General features: G+C 40.8%; 1 protein-coding gene across 1 annotated transcript; it reads right to left on the bottom strand.

The window, feature by feature from the left end:
- Positions 1–26: 26 nt before the first annotated feature.
- Positions 27–17855, bottom strand: LOC131788756 (leucine-rich repeat serine/threonine-protein kinase 2). Its single transcript, XM_059105844.2, has 13 exons — positions 16575–17855; positions 15718–16050; positions 14448–14728; positions 13532–13713; positions 12523–12701; positions 8459–11809; positions 7771–7984; positions 7108–7550; positions 5736–6055; positions 5181–5399; positions 4400–4849; positions 4016–4219; positions 27–1894 (listed from the first exon to the last, which is right to left on the bottom strand). Exons 1-13 carry the CDS (start codon positions 17284–17286, stop codon positions 875–877), a joined length of 7908 nt encoding a protein of 2635 aa, XP_058961827.2. The 5' UTR covers positions 17287–17855; the 3' UTR covers positions 27–874.
- Positions 17856–19549: the final 1694 nt, after the last annotated feature.

The following is a 19549-nucleotide window of genomic DNA, read 5'->3' as shown; positions in this document are numbered from 1 at the left end:
ATGATTGAAACGATGCAAAATTCCATTCACAACTTTCTTTTATTTTCTATTACTCAATGTTTAAAATATATCTGGTACCATTTTAAAGAGTTCTCTGTTAGGTACAAATAACCATTTTACAATCATATAGTCTGTTTCAAGCTTTTTAAAATTAAAGAGCACACAACCCAAAAAGCTATGAGAGCCATGATTGAACTGATGTAGAACAGGATGAAAACGAATCATCTATCAACAACTTAAAAGAAAATCATAAAGTCCAGCTTGCACTATTTTCTCACTATTTATTTAAAAGAAGAACGGTAATTTGCATGTAAGCAAACCTAACATGCACAAAAAAAGTTTAAAAAGCCTAAAAATACAACATAATGTTCTCTACAAGACTTCTGGCAATGATCTTGTGACAGAACTTTCCACCCGTTGTAACCTTGTAAAAATCATGTACCCACCCAACTGCGATAACGAGAGACACTGAGGTTCTCTACCTTTCTGAATAAGTGACAAAACTACAAACGTTTAGCCAGATTGAAATCGCCTTTCACTTTGTTCTTGAATTTAGTTTATCAATTTCGGTGTTTTCCCTATTATCGTATATTTTCTGTTTTACTCAATTTTATTCTATACTATAATTTTTTAAAATTCTACTTAATTTTACACGTCGCCTGAACTTCGTATATCGAGATGTAGCTAACCTTTTCGGATTGAACGGTGATAACATAAGCCATTATTTTCAACATTTCTAAGATTTTAACTATTTTCGGAAGAACGCGAGTAAATCGCGCACGTGTGACCTTCCACTCGTGTGTGCCGATCTAAATCACTCGTCCCTTGACACATCGAACGCAAGCCACGCGCATTAGTTCACAAACATTGTCTTTTATTCCACGAGAGTATTTGAAAGTTCGCGCCTTCGACGGATGTGATCCTCCAGATGTTTGGCCTGTTCCATAAAATCTGCCTCCCAAACGAGCGTGTATCCAAAATCTGAAATAGCTTTCTTCCACTCACAGCCATGTCTCTCAATGAACCCCATTCCTCCTGTCAACACCAACGACGCCGATTTAGGAGATGAGGAGCTATGCGTGTCCGCGAGACAGCGTACTGCGGACACGTGACGGTGGATCAACTTCAGAGGCTTCCGCGTCGAAGGGTCTACGAGAACCACGTGACCAGTGCCCAGCCCAACCCAGAGCGTCTTGTGCGAAAGAAGAAGACTAAGCACTCGTGTTTCCCGTAAGTTGCCTGTAAACCCAGCGTCTCTGAGAATTGTCAAACAGTCAACGGAGCCAAGAAACTTAGCCTTGAAGAAATTCCAGCATTCCACCACTGGACTATCCCGAGTTGAGATCCAAACGAACGACGCGCCCACGGCGATGTTTAACACGAGACCCTTAGCCCTGTTTTCGGCGGCCCACCGGCGCTCAATGTCGATAATTACCTTGCTGCTGTCTCCTTCATTCACCTTTGCCTCTCCGTTCTTTTTGACTTTGAGCACCACTACTTCATTACCGCATCCGCAAAACAACCTCCTCTTGCCAACAGCCATACAGGCGACAGGATGCGTTACGCAGTCTCCACAGGACGTACCTTTGAGGATTTTGCTGTAACATAGGTCAAAATATGTTGGACTGGTGTCTTCTACTCTTAAACTACAGCTGTTATACACAGCTAGCTGACCATTACTGAGTCCCGCCAGCACTACATTCACTTTGTCGTCTTTGTATGGTTTAAGGCAGAGAATGGCATGAGGCAACTGAGGCTGGGAGAACAGGCGCTTATGGTCCCAGGCGTTGAACACCCATATCTTTCCGGACTGAGTTCCAGCCAGAACAGTGTCGCTATCCACTGCTAGGATGCTCATAACCCGTTTGTCTTGAATCAAAGTACCTGTGCAGCCCTAAAAAAAAACGAAGATAGTGCGGCAATTGTTACTTTATGACGGAACTGCACAGTGGAAATACACATTATACGACAGATGTTTACACTTGAAATGACATTTAAAGATCGAAATAGTTTTCAAAATTAACAAAAATATATCTCTTTAGCAATTTGTAATTTAGAGTTGACAACTGAGTTGAAAACGTAAATTAGCCACCGTAGAGTTTAAAAGCTCACGTTTCGAGCGTTAACTCTTCTATCGCTCTAACAAAGGACTAACGCTCGAAACGTCAGCCTTCGAACTCTTTACGGTGGTTAATTTGCGTTTCCAACTCAATTGTTAACACTAAATTACCTTATATTAAAGTTCACACGGCAACCAGGTGGACAATCAGACATAGTTTGATGCTACTCTGGTTTGCAGATTTAATGAATGTAACCGAAGAAGTTATAATTCATAGACCCAACGTTTTGACACTCCTGTCTAGTGCCTTCATCAGGAGTGATCTAAACGCTGCAAAAAGAAGTCCTTTTATATGATTACTAATTAGCGGCCATTTTTAAGGGTTAAACCCTTTCTCTGGAAACGATACATCGATGATGTTATTTCTGCGGTATCCGGAAATGAAGCGGAGTGCCTCTTGTCGCATTTGAATTCAGTAGAGCCGTCGATCCAATTCACCCTTAAGCGTGAAAAGGATAGACATTTGCCCTTTCTTGATTTAAGTGTGTCCAGAGGGGTTCAGGGTAATTTAGAGACAAGTGTCTACCGTAAACCTACCCACACCGACAAATACCTCGCCTTCGATTCTCACCACCCTATTTGCCATAAAAAGTCTAGAGCCAAAACTTTACTTAGGAGGGCTGACTATCTACCATCTTCACTCGATTCGAAGGCTGAGGAGAGGAAATATGTTTCCAATGTCCTAAAGGCAAATGGCTATACAAAAACTTTTCTCCGTAACTGCCAAAAACCAGTTACAAATAGTAACGCTCTTGATGAAAGGGAACCAGCGACTGGTTTTGCTGTTATTCCTTACATACAGGGTGTTACGGAACCCATCAAGAGAATTTTGAATAGCCACAACGTTAAAGTTGCTCAAAAACCTTTTCACACTTTGGGGCATATTTGCGCCAAACCTAAGGATCCTGTCACGAAAGAACAACGAAACGACGCCATTTATTCTATTCCTTGTAATGACTGTGACAACGAATACATCGGACAGACCAAACGTCAGTTTGGTACAAGGTTAAAAGAGCACCAAAAAGCGGTTTTCCTTTGCAAAAAGGAAAATTCAGCTTTATCGGAGCATACATGCCTAACTAACCATAAAATTGGTTGGGATAATTCTAAAATTATCACCACCATTTGGCGTTACCACCAGCGCCTTCGTTTGGAGGCTTGGCATATTAACTCCGCCCACGCTTCTTTAAATCGTGACGATGGCGATTTGCTTCCTGACGCCTATTTACACCTCGTCAGAAAAAAGGCCGCTAATTAGTGATCATATAAAAGGACCTCTTGTTGCAGCATTTAGATCACCCCTGATGAAGGTACTAGAGAGGAGTGTCGAAACGTTGGGTCTATGAATTGTAACTTCTTCGGTTACATTCATTAAATCTGCAAAACAGAGTAGCATCAAACTATGTCTGACTAAATTACCTTGTTATACTCTCCCACCGACACAGCACCACAGTTTCTTTAGAGACTTACCCCCTTTATCTTTGGCAATTTGTTGTTACCCTGCCGTTTTTATGACGGCTCTAAAGGTCTTAATAATGGCAAATTAGTATCAAGAATTTACTCTCTATTCAAGTTAGAACAAAAATATTGATACATGAACCACATGGGAAATTACAGTGATTTACCGAGGGTTTTCATGCGGCTCCTATTTCAATATTTCGGTTAGTAGTTCATATGGAAAATATTGGCATGTTAAAAATCAAAACTCGATTACGGTGGGAATTCTTCAGTATGGATATCAGCCGGCTGCATTTTTTGACACAGCTTGAAAGAATACCCTGCTCTCGGCAACTCACGACGAGGTTGGGTGTTATACAACGACCAAACTATTCTGATAACGAGAACGCACAACGCTTATTTTCAGGTTATACAATAGAGATATCGTAAATTTCTTACCTCTACACCCTTTTCAGAGAGGTCGATAATGGTCACCTGGCCACTGAGGTCATCTGACTGTCCACCACCTACCCACACCTCCAGTTTGGGCGTGTTATTTTCGGTAAAGTGACGGATGGTCATGCACTCTACCGCCTTTCCTTTAGACACCGCTATGTCACGTTTTAGACAGATCAGCTCGGGGTCACACAGACGTGAGTAGGCCTAGAGAGAGAAACAAAACATGAAGAACGACGAACGGTTGTAGTGACTCACTTTTGCACAACTAAATCCTTAAACAAAAACTAGCGTAATGTAACCGAAAAGTTCTAAGACAACGGTGTAAATGATGACAAAACCAGAAAAAAAGACAATCATATAAAACAGTTACAACTTTTCTTTCACCTGAACAGCTGTAACTCGCCTACTTGGCGAAGGCTCCAGGGCATGCGCAATAAGGTCTGCAAAATCAGGCCATGGAGGGCAGTGAGATGCCGTGATAGGATCCAATGCTCGACCCTTCAACACGGCCGCATCCAGCTCGTGCCGGAAGCGCAAGTCTTCAAATGGTTTGGTTCCTCCGGTTACAAGCTCGTAAAGGAACATTCCAAACGAGTACAAATCGGCTTCCAAGTTGTAAGTGACGTCACCTCGGGCAATTTCGGGTGCTCGGTAACCAGGCGTCCCTTCAGAGGCAGTTAATCCGCACCGTGTTGCGTATCGAGCGACCCCATAATCACATATCTTAGCGTTGATCAAATTTGCAACGGACAGCGAGAAGATGAGGATGTTGTTCGGCTTTAAATCACGGTACACGATCATGTGATGATGCAAAAACACCAAACCTTCGGCTACCTGAAATAAAGTACGTGTTTGAGTTAATTGGTTTTGTAAGAGTTACTTCAGTAAGTGCTAATGTGCAACTTAAATAGGGCTGCAGGTAAAGTCTGCATACCAAGCAAGTGGCCCATTCAGCCAGAGCATTCTGTAAACTTCCCCTAACAGTCAGCTTGTACCCATTTATACGCCAGGACGAAGAGAGACACTGTGAGGGTAAAATGCCTTGCCCAAGAACACAACACAATGACCTTGCTACCTCTAGACCTGGGATCCAGCGCGCCAACTGTTAATACTTGATTTAAAGACAGAAGGAAAGGAAGAAGGTATAGCAAGGTGACCCACCAACCTGTAGTGCAATTCTGTGCTGAATTCCTCTGCTAAGTGCCTGCCCGTTGCTCAGAAGTGAACCCAGACATCCCATAGGCGCTATCTCCATTATTAAGGACCATGGCTTCATGCAAACCCCCACCATAGTAATGATGCTCAAATGGTGAAGCTTACGTAAGAAAATCAGTTCTTGACGAAGTAACGTATGAGGATTGTTCTCACTACTAGGATGAAACACCTGTAAAAATAAGGTAAAATAGCATTATCTTTAAAAATTCTTAGAGATAAAAGTGGTTCCTTTGGAGGTCTTAAGATAATAATTTGCCGAAAGAGAAGTGAATGATGTCGAAATGTATTGCATAAAACCCCCAGTGCCTGAGATTCATCGAGAAAACCCACGGCGGTCAACTGGTCCTTAAATAATGTGGTAAGGTTGCGCGGGGCAATCTATGACGACATCGTGGACCTATTAGAGTATGCAAATCTCCATTATCACCAAAGCACTCCGATTTAAAACACTGAAGCCAACTTGAGATCTATAACTCTCTACTTGAGTTAACAAAAATTTCCAAACCTTAGCAGCGACAGGCTTGCCGTTATAACGAGCTCTGTAGACATTTCCAAATGCGCCATCACCAAGAAGCCTAGCTCGCTTAATGTCCAACTCCAGTTTACTTCCATCAATCCTGTACTGATCGCCGATATCCTCCATCACAACATCGGGAGCTATCTGGCCCAAGGCAACCAGCAATTTTGTGTTGGGGCACATGACGTACTCATTTTCACTCGCTTGTGCTATAGCGTTGAGTGAAAATTCGTGGGCCTTCTCGCCCTTGCACACAGGGCACACAGCCTCCTTTTGGACAAGTGGTGAGCCTTCAGGATCCAATTTACCTGCAGAAACATCACATAAAATTTTTCATTACAAGCATGTGTCGGTAACCATTTTACGAACGACACGAACGATTTTCGACTGAGTTTCTTTTTATCACAAATAAAGTAACAACGACGACAAAGAAAGTGGTAGAGGGAATCATTGAAATCCCGAAGCTGGAAATGAGATGACGGCAAATGCAGTAAACACAACTGGCCAAGTCACGAATATTTTAAGTTGAACACCCTATGGTTGAGGAGGTGGAGCTAGATTTTTCACAACACCTCGAAAGTATGTGTTTTGATGCATGCAAGTATTAAAAGCGAGCAGGACTGGGCAGTTCTTACACAAGATTCCGCCTCTAAGTTCTTTACATTTTGCCAAATGATATCGAACTTGAGTCTTCCGTCAAAAAGTTTGTTAAAAAAGAAACTTTTTGAAAACTAAAGCCGAATCCGGAATATGTCAATTTCACTTATAACTCGTTTACACGCAATTAAATTTTATTTACACGAATTAGGTGTTTATATACTTCTTCCATTGGTTTAGTTTTTCAGTTTAGGATGAATGTAGAACTACTCCGTACAAAATCTATCATTAAACCGCTATTATAACATTATCATTGTTATCATTATTATTATTATTAGTGTTATTGTTATTATTATTATTATTATTATTATTGGTGTTATTATCATCCTTATCCTTATCCGTATTATTATCCTTTTCATCACTATTAATATTATCATAAATATCATTAGTATGTACCACACAGGTGAATAGTGCTCTTCGCGCACGCTGATTGGTTAGTGATGGCCAGTGCTATTCACTTCTGAGCTGCCGATTAGCCAACATCGCGCTTCAAGAGTTAAATTTCCGAACATATTTTGGTATATTGAAAGAAATACAGTAATCTTTTTGGTATCTGTACGGTATAAACTAAAACAATTATTCACCTGGGTGTCGGAGAAAGTGGTGGATATTTACCTCACCGCAAATAGCCACCACCATTCACCTCCACTTCAGTGAATAATTGTTAATTATTAATAGCATTATTATTATCGTCATTACTAACACAAGTCAGGGAACCATTCCTCTAATAGAGTGTCCAAATGATCCACCACATGGGCAAGGATTCTGGCTCCGTGCGTTGTGCTCGGCGCTGTGATCATCACGGTGTCTCTGTGGGGACTAGTCAAATCTTGACAGATCAAACAGAATGCTTGGTCTGCCCAGTATAAATAAACTCCTGAATTCCATTGTGTCACTTGAGGTTCACGAGGGCTTTCCATTCGCACTCTGTGGTCCATATACAAATTCACAACAAACGTCTGGACCCTGGTAAGAAGCCGCGGCCAGAAACTTGGAGGTACATAGGCCATTTTGTACAAGCGACTAACGAGGACGATTCCCTCAAAATGAGGAATTTTGAGCGATGGTTGTTTATTGCTCAGCAAGGATGGCAAAATGTATCTGTCATCTCTGAGAGGAAGAGCGATCCAGTAATGTTCAAGAAGCCTGAAAGAGAGAGATATTGCAAATATTATACAAGCTGAAAAGCATAAATTTTCCCGATAATTTAGGGAAGAAGCAAAATTAACATTTATTTTATTCAAGTTTTTTTACATTAAAGATGTGATATATATATACCAACAGCCCCATTTGACGTGCAAAAGGTAGGGAAGTATGGCATAAAACTTGATACATAAGCATAATCCACCGTTAACATGCCACTTACTTAAGTATCTGAGGCATGAGATCAGACGTCACGTTCACTTCACCACTTCCCTCTCGAACTAGATTCTCAAGCTCCGCCAATCTAATGATCCCATCGACACTTTCGACATCCTTTTGTGTAACCACGTGGGCTAACAGCTGGTAAACCCACACGGGAACAACAAAGAGGAGATCATTCAACCGGCAAGCTGGATCATCAATATGAATGAGCACTCCTACAAGGAAAAAAAAAAATAACAGAAATGTTAAGTATTCCAAGCCAATCTTTTCCGCACTTGACCATTCTTGTCCTCCTAAAAATGTCATAAATATCATTTACTGTAGGTTAAGGATCCCCGTTCTTTCCCCGTCGATTTATGGCCCGCCCTTAGATGACCGAAATTTATAGACAAGAGTACAAAAGTTCAATGAGTGCTCCTAACCGCCCAGCGATTCGAACACGAAAAGTTAACTGTGACAGTCCAACTAATAGCAACAAAACGATAGTCCTGATTATCTTTAAAAAAAAAAAAAAAAACCTCACGGAATTAAAAATTCAGGAAACAAACAGCTGTAGAGATTATTAACATTCAAATCTTACAAGCAGAAGTACTCTGAATTGCTATAGAGATGCAAAGGTTTCGTGGTTATATCTCACGCCAATTTAAGTTCTATTTCTGTCCAAATCCCACGCAATGCTATGCACGCACCTGCTTCACTTAAGAACTTGATAGCTTGTTCGATCTCAGCATCATCCGTGCGTATTTCGCTGTCTTGAATGAGTTTCCGGATGTTAGCCATTGTCAAAATTCTTCGCGCGTCTCCGGTACGGATGTAACGCTGTACCAAATCCTGCAGCTTCACGAAGTTCTGAGGCACTGTAGGACCAATCAAAGAAGAACCTTTGCACGTAGATTTTGTTATAAGTTGCACGATATTCGTACGGAGAGACTTAATTCCTGGTGTGTCTTTAGTGCAGTCCAACACCACGATGCTTTTGATCTGAGGAAAGCCAGCACCAGCACACATACTAAGGGCTCTTTCTGTAACCGCTTGGAATACCTCCGTTTCTCGATCCTTCGGTACCTTGTCCTTGTGAGTACCAACGAGCATGACCGATGCCTCAGGTGCACAAGCATGTATGTTGAGCAACCAGGGCTTAAGAGCATCAATCTCACCCGTTCCTTTGCTAACATCAAAAACAACAAGAAACAAAGTCCTTGACGACAGAAGGCACTGATAGGCGCTGTATAAGTCATCCCGACCCCTAAGATCCCATGTGCTGAAGACATAATCCACACTTTTGCGATGACACTCCTTGCACTCAGCTTTGGGATCTCTCACGCACCATTCCCCCATCATGACATCGTGATGTGGACCTGTAGCACTGCGTTCTCGTAGTTCTCGTAACAGGCTAAGCAAGGCTGTCTTTCCTCGTCCTGCCTGTCCAACAACTACTAGCTTCATGCGGTAATATGGTACTGAGTTCTTAAGCTTGGAGTGCAAGAACCCAATGAGCTCTTGAGCTCTGCTTTCCAGAATACCTGAATTAAGATCAAGCTTAAGATCAAACAGCTGCAAATCCCACAGATTGGATAATCTTCCCATTTCATCCGGCAGATGCGTGATGCCGGTATTTCGACTCAAATCGAGCGAAGTCAAGGATGTCAATTCACCGATTCCATCAGGTACTTGCTTTAAACAATTGTCACTCAAGATCAGTCTTTCAAGATATGACCAATTCTCAACACCCTCCAGCGACAACTTCCTAATCTTGTTGTCAGCCAGCACAAGTTCTTTCAATTGCCGGGTGGACCAAGCAATGGGAGCTGGGATGTCTTCAAGATTGTTGCTGGAAAGGTCCAAAATCTTCAAATTGGGAAGTTTAAGAAAAAATCGACAAATCGAAAACTGTTTCTTTGTTGACATTTCCCCTAGCTTGTTTTTGTTCAACCGAACTGTTTTCAAATTCTTCAAAGATGGGGCAGCAGCCTCAGGTAATGCTGAGAGAATATTGCTTGAAGCCAATAGAGTTTCGAGAGCAGTACTGTCTGCAAAGAATTCGGGCGGAATCTCTGACAGCTGATTATTTGACAAGTCCAGTGTTTTAAGCTGCGGCAGGTTCAGAGAACAATCGGGTAGCGTCTTTATGCTATTGCCCGACACATACAAGCTTGTTAAGCCAGGAAATAGCTCCCCTAGCCTCTCAGGAAAGCAAGTTTCTCCGTTGTACGACAAGTTCAAGTCTTCCAACATCATACTGTTTGATCCACGGAGCGAAGGATAAGATTTCATCTCGATTTTGTTGTGCGACAAGTTCAGTACTTTCACCCTGCTCGACTCATGGACAAAGCAGAAGGGAAAATCTTTAAACTCATTATGACTCAAATTCACGTATTTCAAAACAGGCATAGCATCACAGAGGGGAGGAGGAAAGCGTTCCAGGTGGTTATGACTTAGATCCAACCTTTCAACCTTTGCTAAATGAGCGAGAAATAGCGAGGATGCATCTGCCAGAGGATCAATGCTAACAATGTTGTTACTGGAAGCATCAATAGAAAGCACGGTTGCGCTGGCAGATACGGCTCTGATTGACTCTCTTCGCTTTCTTCGTTCTTCAAACGTTTTCCCGGTACGTCTTTCACTAATTACGTAATGTGATAATTTTCCACTTTCGAACTGAAAAGGAGCACTCAGATTCCGTTCCCTATAGCTTTCCTGCACGTCCCAACTGTACACGTAGCTTCCATTTGGCATTTTGAACGTTCCTGGTTGCTGTACATCGTCTCCAGATTCTGATATAGCATCAGCCTGCTCAGGGTCGGACAAACTGCGAGAAAAATAGTCTTTTGGACTTCGCAGAGGGGGATTTACGTCGCTAGCTGAACGTCTTGTCAACACTGGACGCTGGCGATTGGGCGTGGGTTCTTCAACTGATATTTTTCGCGGACTCTTGGGTAATATGACGCAGTTATCGTCGGAGAAGGGAGACACAATGCGAGGATCATGCGAGCTGTAAGGGAAGGAAGCTCCACTAATGCTACGTGCGCGCAATGGTGGATTCTCGCTTAACTCTGGGACATCAAAATCAAGTTCGGAGTCTGAATCGGAATAATCAATTGACTCAAAGGAGAAAGAGGTATTCCCATCGAAAGAGACTGAATCGGCCTTGGGAGACTTGTTCAGCATCAAATCACTCCCTTTTCGTCTCAAGCGACTATTGAGTGAAGCTCTTCGTTCCATTGTTCTCTTGGCATCGTCGATGAACTCAGACCAACCAGCACAAAGAGCTGGGGGAGAATACTTTAAGCCCGATAGTGAAGGCGACAACCATTCTGGGCGCAAGTCACTCAGATTGAGGTTGCCAAATGCTATGATACCAGCCTCTTTGTCATGGCCGAGATGTTGTAGAAGCAGTCCTACAATGTTATTGTGTCCCATCTCGAGAGAAAGCCTCAGAGCACACTGAATGTCTGTGATTCCCTGAGTGAGTAGAAATTGTACCATTTCTTCTTTACCGTTTTTGCACGCACAGCAAAGAGGTGTGTTCTCGCCTTGACCAGCATTCACATCTGCTCCTTTCTTGATCAGACAGTTGGCTCCTTTGAGAAGGCCACCAGCACACGCTGACAACAGCATCTGTGTTTTTAGGTTGCGTTCCCAACCAAGAAACCGAATACATTCACTGGCCAAGAAAACAAGGTCTGGTTCTTCGACAAAGTGCTCCAAGATGAAGAAAAGTCTTTCGTGAGCACAGTTATTCACCAAAATTGAACTCTTTTTCTCGTCTATTTGAGCAATGACAAGCATGGCTACACAGCCTTCGGCTTGAACACCTCTGTCTTCTTGGTACTCACACATGGCCTCCAAGACAGCAGAGACTGCCATTTGACAATGTTCATCAGACAGCAAGGGAGCCAGCACTTGAATAAGAATGCACCCCTTTTGTTGTATGGCTGGTTCGTTCAGATGTTTCATCATCGCATCAAAAATAATTTTTACACCACCATACTCTGAAGTTACGAGGAGATGTGGAACTTCTTCAGCAGCACAAAGCACACCTAGGCAAAAAAGAAATAGCACTTAGAGGGGGTAAGAGAGGGGTAGGACGCGGCTTGCGCATGAGTACTGTGAACCAAATAACCTGAAAATAAAATTTTGGTCTTCTTCTGTTTAAGTTTTCAGCCTTTTAAGTTGAGTTTGGCACAATACGTAAACTCCCGCGATTTTTCCACCAGAAAGGCTTAGATTTTTCTCATATCAATGATATTCATTGGGTGTTAACTAAACCAATATGCCTTTTCTACGATTTAATATCTCCAAGTCTACGACCAGTAATGCAAGCTGGAAAAGGATAAAAACAAATTTCGGCTGTCTCTTTCGTAGAGTGTTCGTTCTTCCATAGAGTATAAGGAGTCAAAGGTATATATCTCACGAAGAAACACTGGAAGAAAACAATTTTCCAGTACAAATTCTTTTCTAATTCAAGGATACACCGAGCGACACGTCGATCAGTTATTGCAAACTTACTGCTCGATATTCAGGTCGCAGTATGGCTTGCAACTTACAGCTGACCCATTCCAGCATAGCTGTCACCTCAAAGTCACTTTCTCATATAAGATTTATATAAACAATCATAGGTACTGATCCTTTGCATCAAACAATTTCAAAATTATTTCAAACACAGCTGTCCTCCCTAGAGAACTATCATGTTTGTATGTGGCTATGCTAAGGACACTAATATAAGGCTGTACTGACAGACAAAAACACTCACCCAAAGCTTCCAATGAGATCTCACAAAGAGAAATCTGATCTGGGAAGGAGTTCATTGCATTCAAAATCGTTCCATGAATCCCTTCAATAGCACTTTGATGCAAAACAAGCTCAACATCTGTTGCTAAGCATGCAATCAATGCTATGGCTTCTTGTTGGACGTCAATCTTATCCCTAAATCTGCATGGACAAAACCAAAGTTTAAAAGAACATACTCCATAAGGCACTTTTCAATAGACAGATGACTGTTGAAAACGGTTGCATAGCGATGGAAATGCAATATTTCATCATGCTAAGGATACATATCACAGCAAGCTACTGGAAACCCTGAGTATATGATAACTTATGATAATTTATAATTTACATGAGTCATGCAGGCATTTTGATTGGTTCTTAATTGTAATTGATTGGAGAACAGACGCATAGATGATGGCACCATTAACAACAATTTTGCTTTTTTGAGTGACTAGCATCTAATTTCTCCTTACCATATCATCCCTGAATCAAACATGAAAGTCATGAGAATAGAGGTGATGATCACCCACTAAAGCAACTCTTGACTGTTACTCAAATTCTCCTTGTCAGCCTCTTTGAAAATGTATGGAGAACAGTATGGAGAATATACATACTGATGTTAGGTGGTAAAGGGTTAATAGATCACAGAAGACCTAATAATATAAAAAGAACATCAATGGTGCACTGGGCTTTGTGCCACCTTTTTGTTCTTATCACATTTTGAGGTCACCTGTGATTTATTAGTGAACAGAAGCATTGCAACATTTGTTTGTTGACTACATCCTTTATAGGAGGCTCAAGTGTAGAAAAATGTTGTATCTAAACCATGATTGGTTTTAGCCTTAAACCTGTTTGATTTTTTAGGTTGAGAAGAATAATACAGCACTGCTGAATGCTCAACACTGCAGTACAGAAATGTTTTTTCCAAAGTTTGCTGTTATTTTAAGTAACTACTATATCAGAATCTAATTTCATTACCCTTGTTTGCTGCTTACCTCCAAGTGCAGTCAAAGATCAGCTCTAGAACTCCACAGTTTATCATGAGTTCTTTGTTATGAAACCCAGATAAAGACAATCCCCTCAGCCCTCTGCAGCCCCACATTTGCACTCCTGATTCTTTCTTGTGTTGTTTCATTGCATGGATAATGTTCAAGTACAACCCTTTGGACATCAAAGACTGAAAAATGATATTTTTCATCAATTAAAGGACTTAGTGCTTTTAAAGTATAACTCTTAAATCATAACTTAACCACAAGAATATGTTAATTAATCATAAAGAGCTTTATGATCATAAATAATGGTAATTCAACTAAGTGGAGTGCAATTTGGGCTGAAATAATATGCGTGATTCAAAATCAAACAAGTGCGCAGCACGAGTTCAATTTGAAATCACAAGTATGATTTCAGACCAAAATTGCATGACAGGAGGTTCAATTACCACTTTACTACATCCATTTTGAAATCACCCAAATACAGGACTTGGTCAGGTCAAATATTTTATCAATGCAATACTGAGCCAGACTGAAGTATAATTCATCCATTTTTGGGGGGGAAAAGTAAGTTTTTGAAACAAAAGTTGCAAAATTTGCCACATGATACCCTTTGTCTTTCATTTTCCTGCAATTTGATCAGTTACTTTAAACAAGCCTTGAAATCTGATTGGTTGTTTTGTTTTAGTATAGCCTCCTCATTGGCTGGGAAAAAATGAGATTTAAGGCAAAAAATAGTGCAATTCATGAATAAATTGCATCAATTAGAGCCAATCAGATTACAGGGACCACCAGAGATTTCAAAATGGGTGTAATAAAGTGATGATCAAGTATTAATTAAAAGTATGAACTAATTTAAAGTGTTCTTGTAAGCCTTAACTTTGTACAGAGAAAACATGACTTTTGATCTCTTTCATCTTACCTCCCTTAGTGGGTTTGACATACTGACCATGGTTGCCAAAACTCTACATGCTGACTCACATAGCTCTAAGTTATCTGCATGCAACATCAAGACAGCCATGCAACAATTGTGTACAGGAAGGGCATTGCCATGTGCTTCTTCTCCTATTTCAGTCAAGACATTGGGACAGAAGTCAATCAACTCTTGCAAAGCATGACAGGCCGCAATTAAGACCTCTGGTTTATCGTAGTGGCTTGTCATAGCATTTAATACTTGATGTGTCCACCTGTAGTCCTGTAATCCTAAAGAAGAGCATATAATTGGACTTGATTGTACATCTCAAAATTATAGAGCAAAAATAGGGGATCACTCCCTATCTATTTTTTGAGGGGGGGTTGGGGTGGAGTATTTTGGGGTGGATTACATGGTTTTCAGGGGTACTGAAGGGAGGATCAGTAACCAAAGGAGTGTAAAGGGGTGACTATAGGAAATTGACTGCCAATTAACTGCCAGCAAAAGGTGGAGGGGAAGATAACAACATCACAGAGCCTTATGGAGAGATCAGTAAATTGTATTTTTTCAACCCTAAAAAAACCTCCAACTCCTTCCACAACAATAATAATGACCTAGAGGTTCTCTGATTGGCTCTTCAGGGAAGTTAGGGAGGTAGTGTGTTGTTGAGACAATAAACCCCTGACCCTATTAGTAACAAAACGAGTTCCTCATCAAGTTGAAAGACTCTTAAGGATTTTTGCAAACAGACCTCCCAATGCAAATGTCTAGCATATTCAGACAGAATATTTAGAATTGATCCAAATGAAATTGTTAGCAGCATATTTTCAGACTGCAAATTGTTAGCACCAAAGTTATGTTTAGACCTCTTGTTTTGAAAGATACCCTGTTGAAGATACTAAATAGTGAAATTGAAGACCACAATACTCAAGACCTTTAAAACCATTCCCCGTTTGTGGCTCAGGGAGATATGATGAAATACCATATCATAATATCATAATACCTAATCCTATCCAGGGAGACTGGTAATACCCTAGTCATTTCGAGCTTAGATGCCCATGTGATCAGAGGTTCTATCAGAATGAATTGTCTTACACAAAAACACAACATATTGACTCTTTACATGATTTATCTCATACCAATCATGTTGGAGTGCAGTGTTATAAATCATTATTCATCTAACCTACAATCGTTGCTCCTATTAACTTTCAAGTAATGGAATATTGATTTGTGTGCTCTCACTGTGTTGAATAAAAGCTTCATAAAATACTTCACTGACCATCTTGCAGTTTATTGTCCAGTTCTTCTGTGAGGAGAGCCAAAGCAGTCAAGCCATTTTTCTGAACCTCCATGCAATCCTTAAACTGTCGTAATGCCCTCAGAATAACCATTAAAACAACATTTTGCTGAACTAGAATTGCTCTGTGAGGCTCCAAGGCTGCCAAAAGTACAAGTAGTCGGCATCCCACTGCTTGAACTCCACCACAATCACAGTGTTTCTTCATTGCTTCCAAGGCAACCATAAATGTTCTTCCATGTACAAGAGCCTGGCAGTTCTTGTTTGAAGATGCTAGAACACACATCAGCTGAATACCTTGCTCTTGGATCTCTCCTTTAAAGCAAAACACAAAATGCCTTTAAGTTTAGAATCATGAATGATCAATTAAGCGACAATCAGCAACAAAATTAGGTGACACATCATACTTGAAGAGTCCTATTTATGTTTAGAATAACACTCTTGTCTCTACCACATTCTAAATCATTGACAAAACTCTCCCCCTCCTCCACTGCATATCCTTAAGGTTTAGAGAATCCTGATACAGCATTGTCTTGAGGGGAGAGGGTAAATACTGTACATAGGCTAAATTAACAAGGGCAAAAGAGATAAAATTAAAATAATAATTAAAAACTCTTGCTGTCTGGCAACATTGCATGACAAGATTGAACACATGTTACCTAAAAACTATTGGAGTCAGTAAACATTGCATAAGGAAACTAAACACATGTCGTTTTAAGACATTTGCAGTTGACATCGCATGAAAAGACACTCGGTTGTTGACGTATCAAATTAATTTTTATAGATTGGAGCTCCAATGTGCAATAGTTTGCGGAATATTTAGAGTCAATCTGTCTTACCTGACTTCGCGAATTTCTCCATAGTTTCCACAACAATGCGATACTTTTTTCGGGGAGGCTTTTTCTCCTCCTTGTGAACAAAATTCTCTTGTGCAGACGGATCGTCTTTCAGTAATTGTGTTAGGGCTTCAAAAGCAGGAATATAAAATTCTTCATCCTCTCCGAAATAGCTAATAGCAGAAACAACAAAATCTACGGCGCGTTTGTCCAAAGCATCGCTTCTCATTCCTGTGGAAGTGCACAGTGCAGACAACATTTTACAGCCTATAACTTGAGACATTTTGTCACCATGATGTTTCATCATTTTTAAAATATCTCTGTGAGCTTGCCTTTCTTGTAGCTCAGATCGAACACGCGGATTAAGTTCCACGAACCTGTGTAGTACAAAACAGGTATGAAGTTGAATTTTGTGGCTTGTTTCGTGGGAACGCATTACGTCCAGCACAGTGAGGTGAGCTTGTTTCTTTACAAGGAGCTCAGCGTCTATGTCGACTTCGTCATCCAAACTGTCTGCGAGCAAATGCATGCAGTTCTCCACTTCAGCTTCGTTGGAATTATTCTTGACACATGCAAGTAACTTGAGTAACTCTTGGATACCCTCCTGAAGTAATTCCTCCTCCTCCAAGGCCATGGTAGACTTAGACTCGCCAGGCAAACTTTCGATTAGCCTAATCCCCTCACAGAACGATGTGTCTGGATAGAACACATCCATTTGAAATCCTCTGGGAATCTGAACTCACTTTTCTACACAGCAGATTTAATATGACGTTGACACGGTATCAATTTTAGAATGACATCATGTTCCTTAGTTTTGACACCATTACCGAAAAGAGTCCTGCAATAACAATTGATTCAACCTCCAATTTCCATGGCGTTGTAATTCGATCTTAACTCAAGAAATACCACGGCATGTGATCCTCAAATGACCGCAGATAACGAATGGTTGCAGTTTTAGAGTGATCGTATTTGAAGACTGGGGTCAAGGTGTTAAATTTCCTTTCCGGAGGTTAATATGACCCTCTATCCTTCCTTCCTTCGAGAAGATGGCCAGTTAATTATTCCTAAATGACGACCGGAAATGAAAATCCTGGATAAATTCAGCTAGATATTGTTCATCCGTTGAGAATCAGTGGTACTCTAAATACAAATGCACGAACATTTACGATATTGAGGTAAAATGTAGGCAAGAAGAACAACGAACAACATTGAATCACTAGCATGGAACACCAGGCTTGTTCGGGGATAGTGACGTCATTAAGTGCTTTCGGGAACACGAAACTGTTCCGAGTGTTTCTGATCTTGTGATCCGAATCTGGCCGATCTCCCTAAAGCATAGCTTGTTCCTGAAACAGAAACAGTGATTCGTAAAGGGATTTCCCCGCTAAGTCTCATGACTGCCTCGTGTTGTGACGACACCAGAGTTTCATTCGGAAAAAGAAAATGGTGTGTCTCATAATATTTCATCAAACCCCAAACACGATAATGTTTAGGAGTGCGACGGAAGAAGTAGGACCTTCGGAGGATGGGGCTTGAAGCCTAACGTTCTTTTGTTCAAAATCCAGTTGGAGCCCCAATACTCACTGCTTTTTGGCTCACTTTTCTTCCTCGAGAGCCAATGCGACGGGTTCGTCTTAATTAAAATTAATTTTATTTACCGAGGTCTGCACAGTCTGAGAGGTAGCTTACTTCTCTTAAGAGACCTTAGCTATTTTCCTTCCTTCGCACGACTCGCTCGCTATTTACCCACATGTATCGTCTTGACAGTTTTTGATTGTTCATTTGTTTTGCAAGTTGCAAGTGACGAAGTTATTCTTAGTTTTCTGCTCTATAAAGTATCGCGATCCGAATAAAATGCAAAAGTATCTCAATGGCGACTGTTTGCACTATCAAATCGTGTTAATATCATCATGATTCTCGTGCACATCAGTTGTTAAACTGTAGGCCCTTCTCTCTCTATCAAGATTTCTATTGAGAGTATTAATATCCACCGGTGAGGGAAGTAAATTTAAGTTCAAATATACTATTTAGTTTTTTGAAGGGAAATATGTCATGACACAGATATACATTGAGTGGATCGAAAGAAAAAAAGGGTAATTGTTACTGTATCCGTTTTACATATCCATGGTCTCCCATCAAATGTTTCTACCGCCATTTACATAAAGCCTACAGAAGATTCGTCTGCCTCGCGTGTTCCTCTCGCACGTTCCTTTCTAGCTTCCACGCTCTCTTAACTAGTCTGCTTTTTTTTTTTCTTTTTGGTGATTTTTTCTTATGCAGTATTTCAAGGCAGATGGGGTGTCCTTTCATGTGCTTATTTTAGGTTTCGTAAGAGTTGAATTTAAAGTTCAAGGTAAAGAAGTATGAGCCCAAGGTAAACAAGTATGGGCCCCAAGACTTTAGTGTCGCAAGTATTGAGATCTTCTGACAATTAGGCTGAATGTGAGTCAACATTATTCTTGATGACCTTGGCTTTGACTTTCATATAATTTCCAATTTTAGCCTCATGATCGGTCAATTTCTATTCCGCCTTTACTCGTTATTGATAGCAATTCTCTCTCGTCGCTAGGTCACATAGGTCGCATTATTTTGCTTATTCAGCTCTCCTAAAGTTGATCTCGTGAGTAACTTGTGTGTCAACAACATCCAAGGTTGGCGAGATTCCTAAACCTAAACATTTCCTTAATCATGTTACTTTAGAAGACCAGACATAGGGGTGTATTATTAGATACTTGTCATATCAGTTACATCAGTTCAGTTTGAGAACGAGGAAGTGGCATTAGAAGAATCGTGTTGAAAAGAAAAACGAGATTAAAGCCTTACGTTACAGCTCAGACTCTTGGAGCCTCTTGTAAGACTTGGTCACTCTGTCTTTCCCCGGTGTTTCAACGCTTAAAAGAATACGTCACGATTTCTTGAATCATTTCAAAGAAATTGGACAAAACCGCCTCCGCGGCCTTCTCAGAGCTCACGTGGCA

The sequence above is a fragment of the Pocillopora verrucosa genome, chromosome 1 (genome assembly GCF_036669915.1).
Source record: "Pocillopora verrucosa isolate sample1 chromosome 1, ASM3666991v2, whole genome shotgun sequence".
In the NCBI taxonomy this organism is placed as follows: Eukaryota; Metazoa; Cnidaria; class Anthozoa; order Scleractinia; family Pocilloporidae; genus Pocillopora; species Pocillopora verrucosa.
The sequence above is the reverse complement of the archived record's forward strand: the minus strand, read 5'-3'. Positions and strand labels throughout refer to the sequence as shown.

Excerpts from the sequence above, each read along its gene's own strand:
- LOC131788756 (XM_059105844.2), bottom strand. The coding sequence starts at position 17,286 with ATGGATGTGTTCTATCCAGACACATCGTTCTGTGAGGGGATTAGGCTA. Across the intron at positions 13,714-14,447 it reads TGTCAAACCCACTAAGGGAG|TCTTTGATGTCCAAAGGGTT; the intron begins GTAAGATGAAAG and ends ATCATTTTTCAG. Across the intron at positions 6,056-7,107 it reads GGAATGGTTCCCTGACTTGT|GTAAATTGGATCCTGAAGGC; the intron begins GTTAGTAATGAC and ends ATGTTTCTGCAG.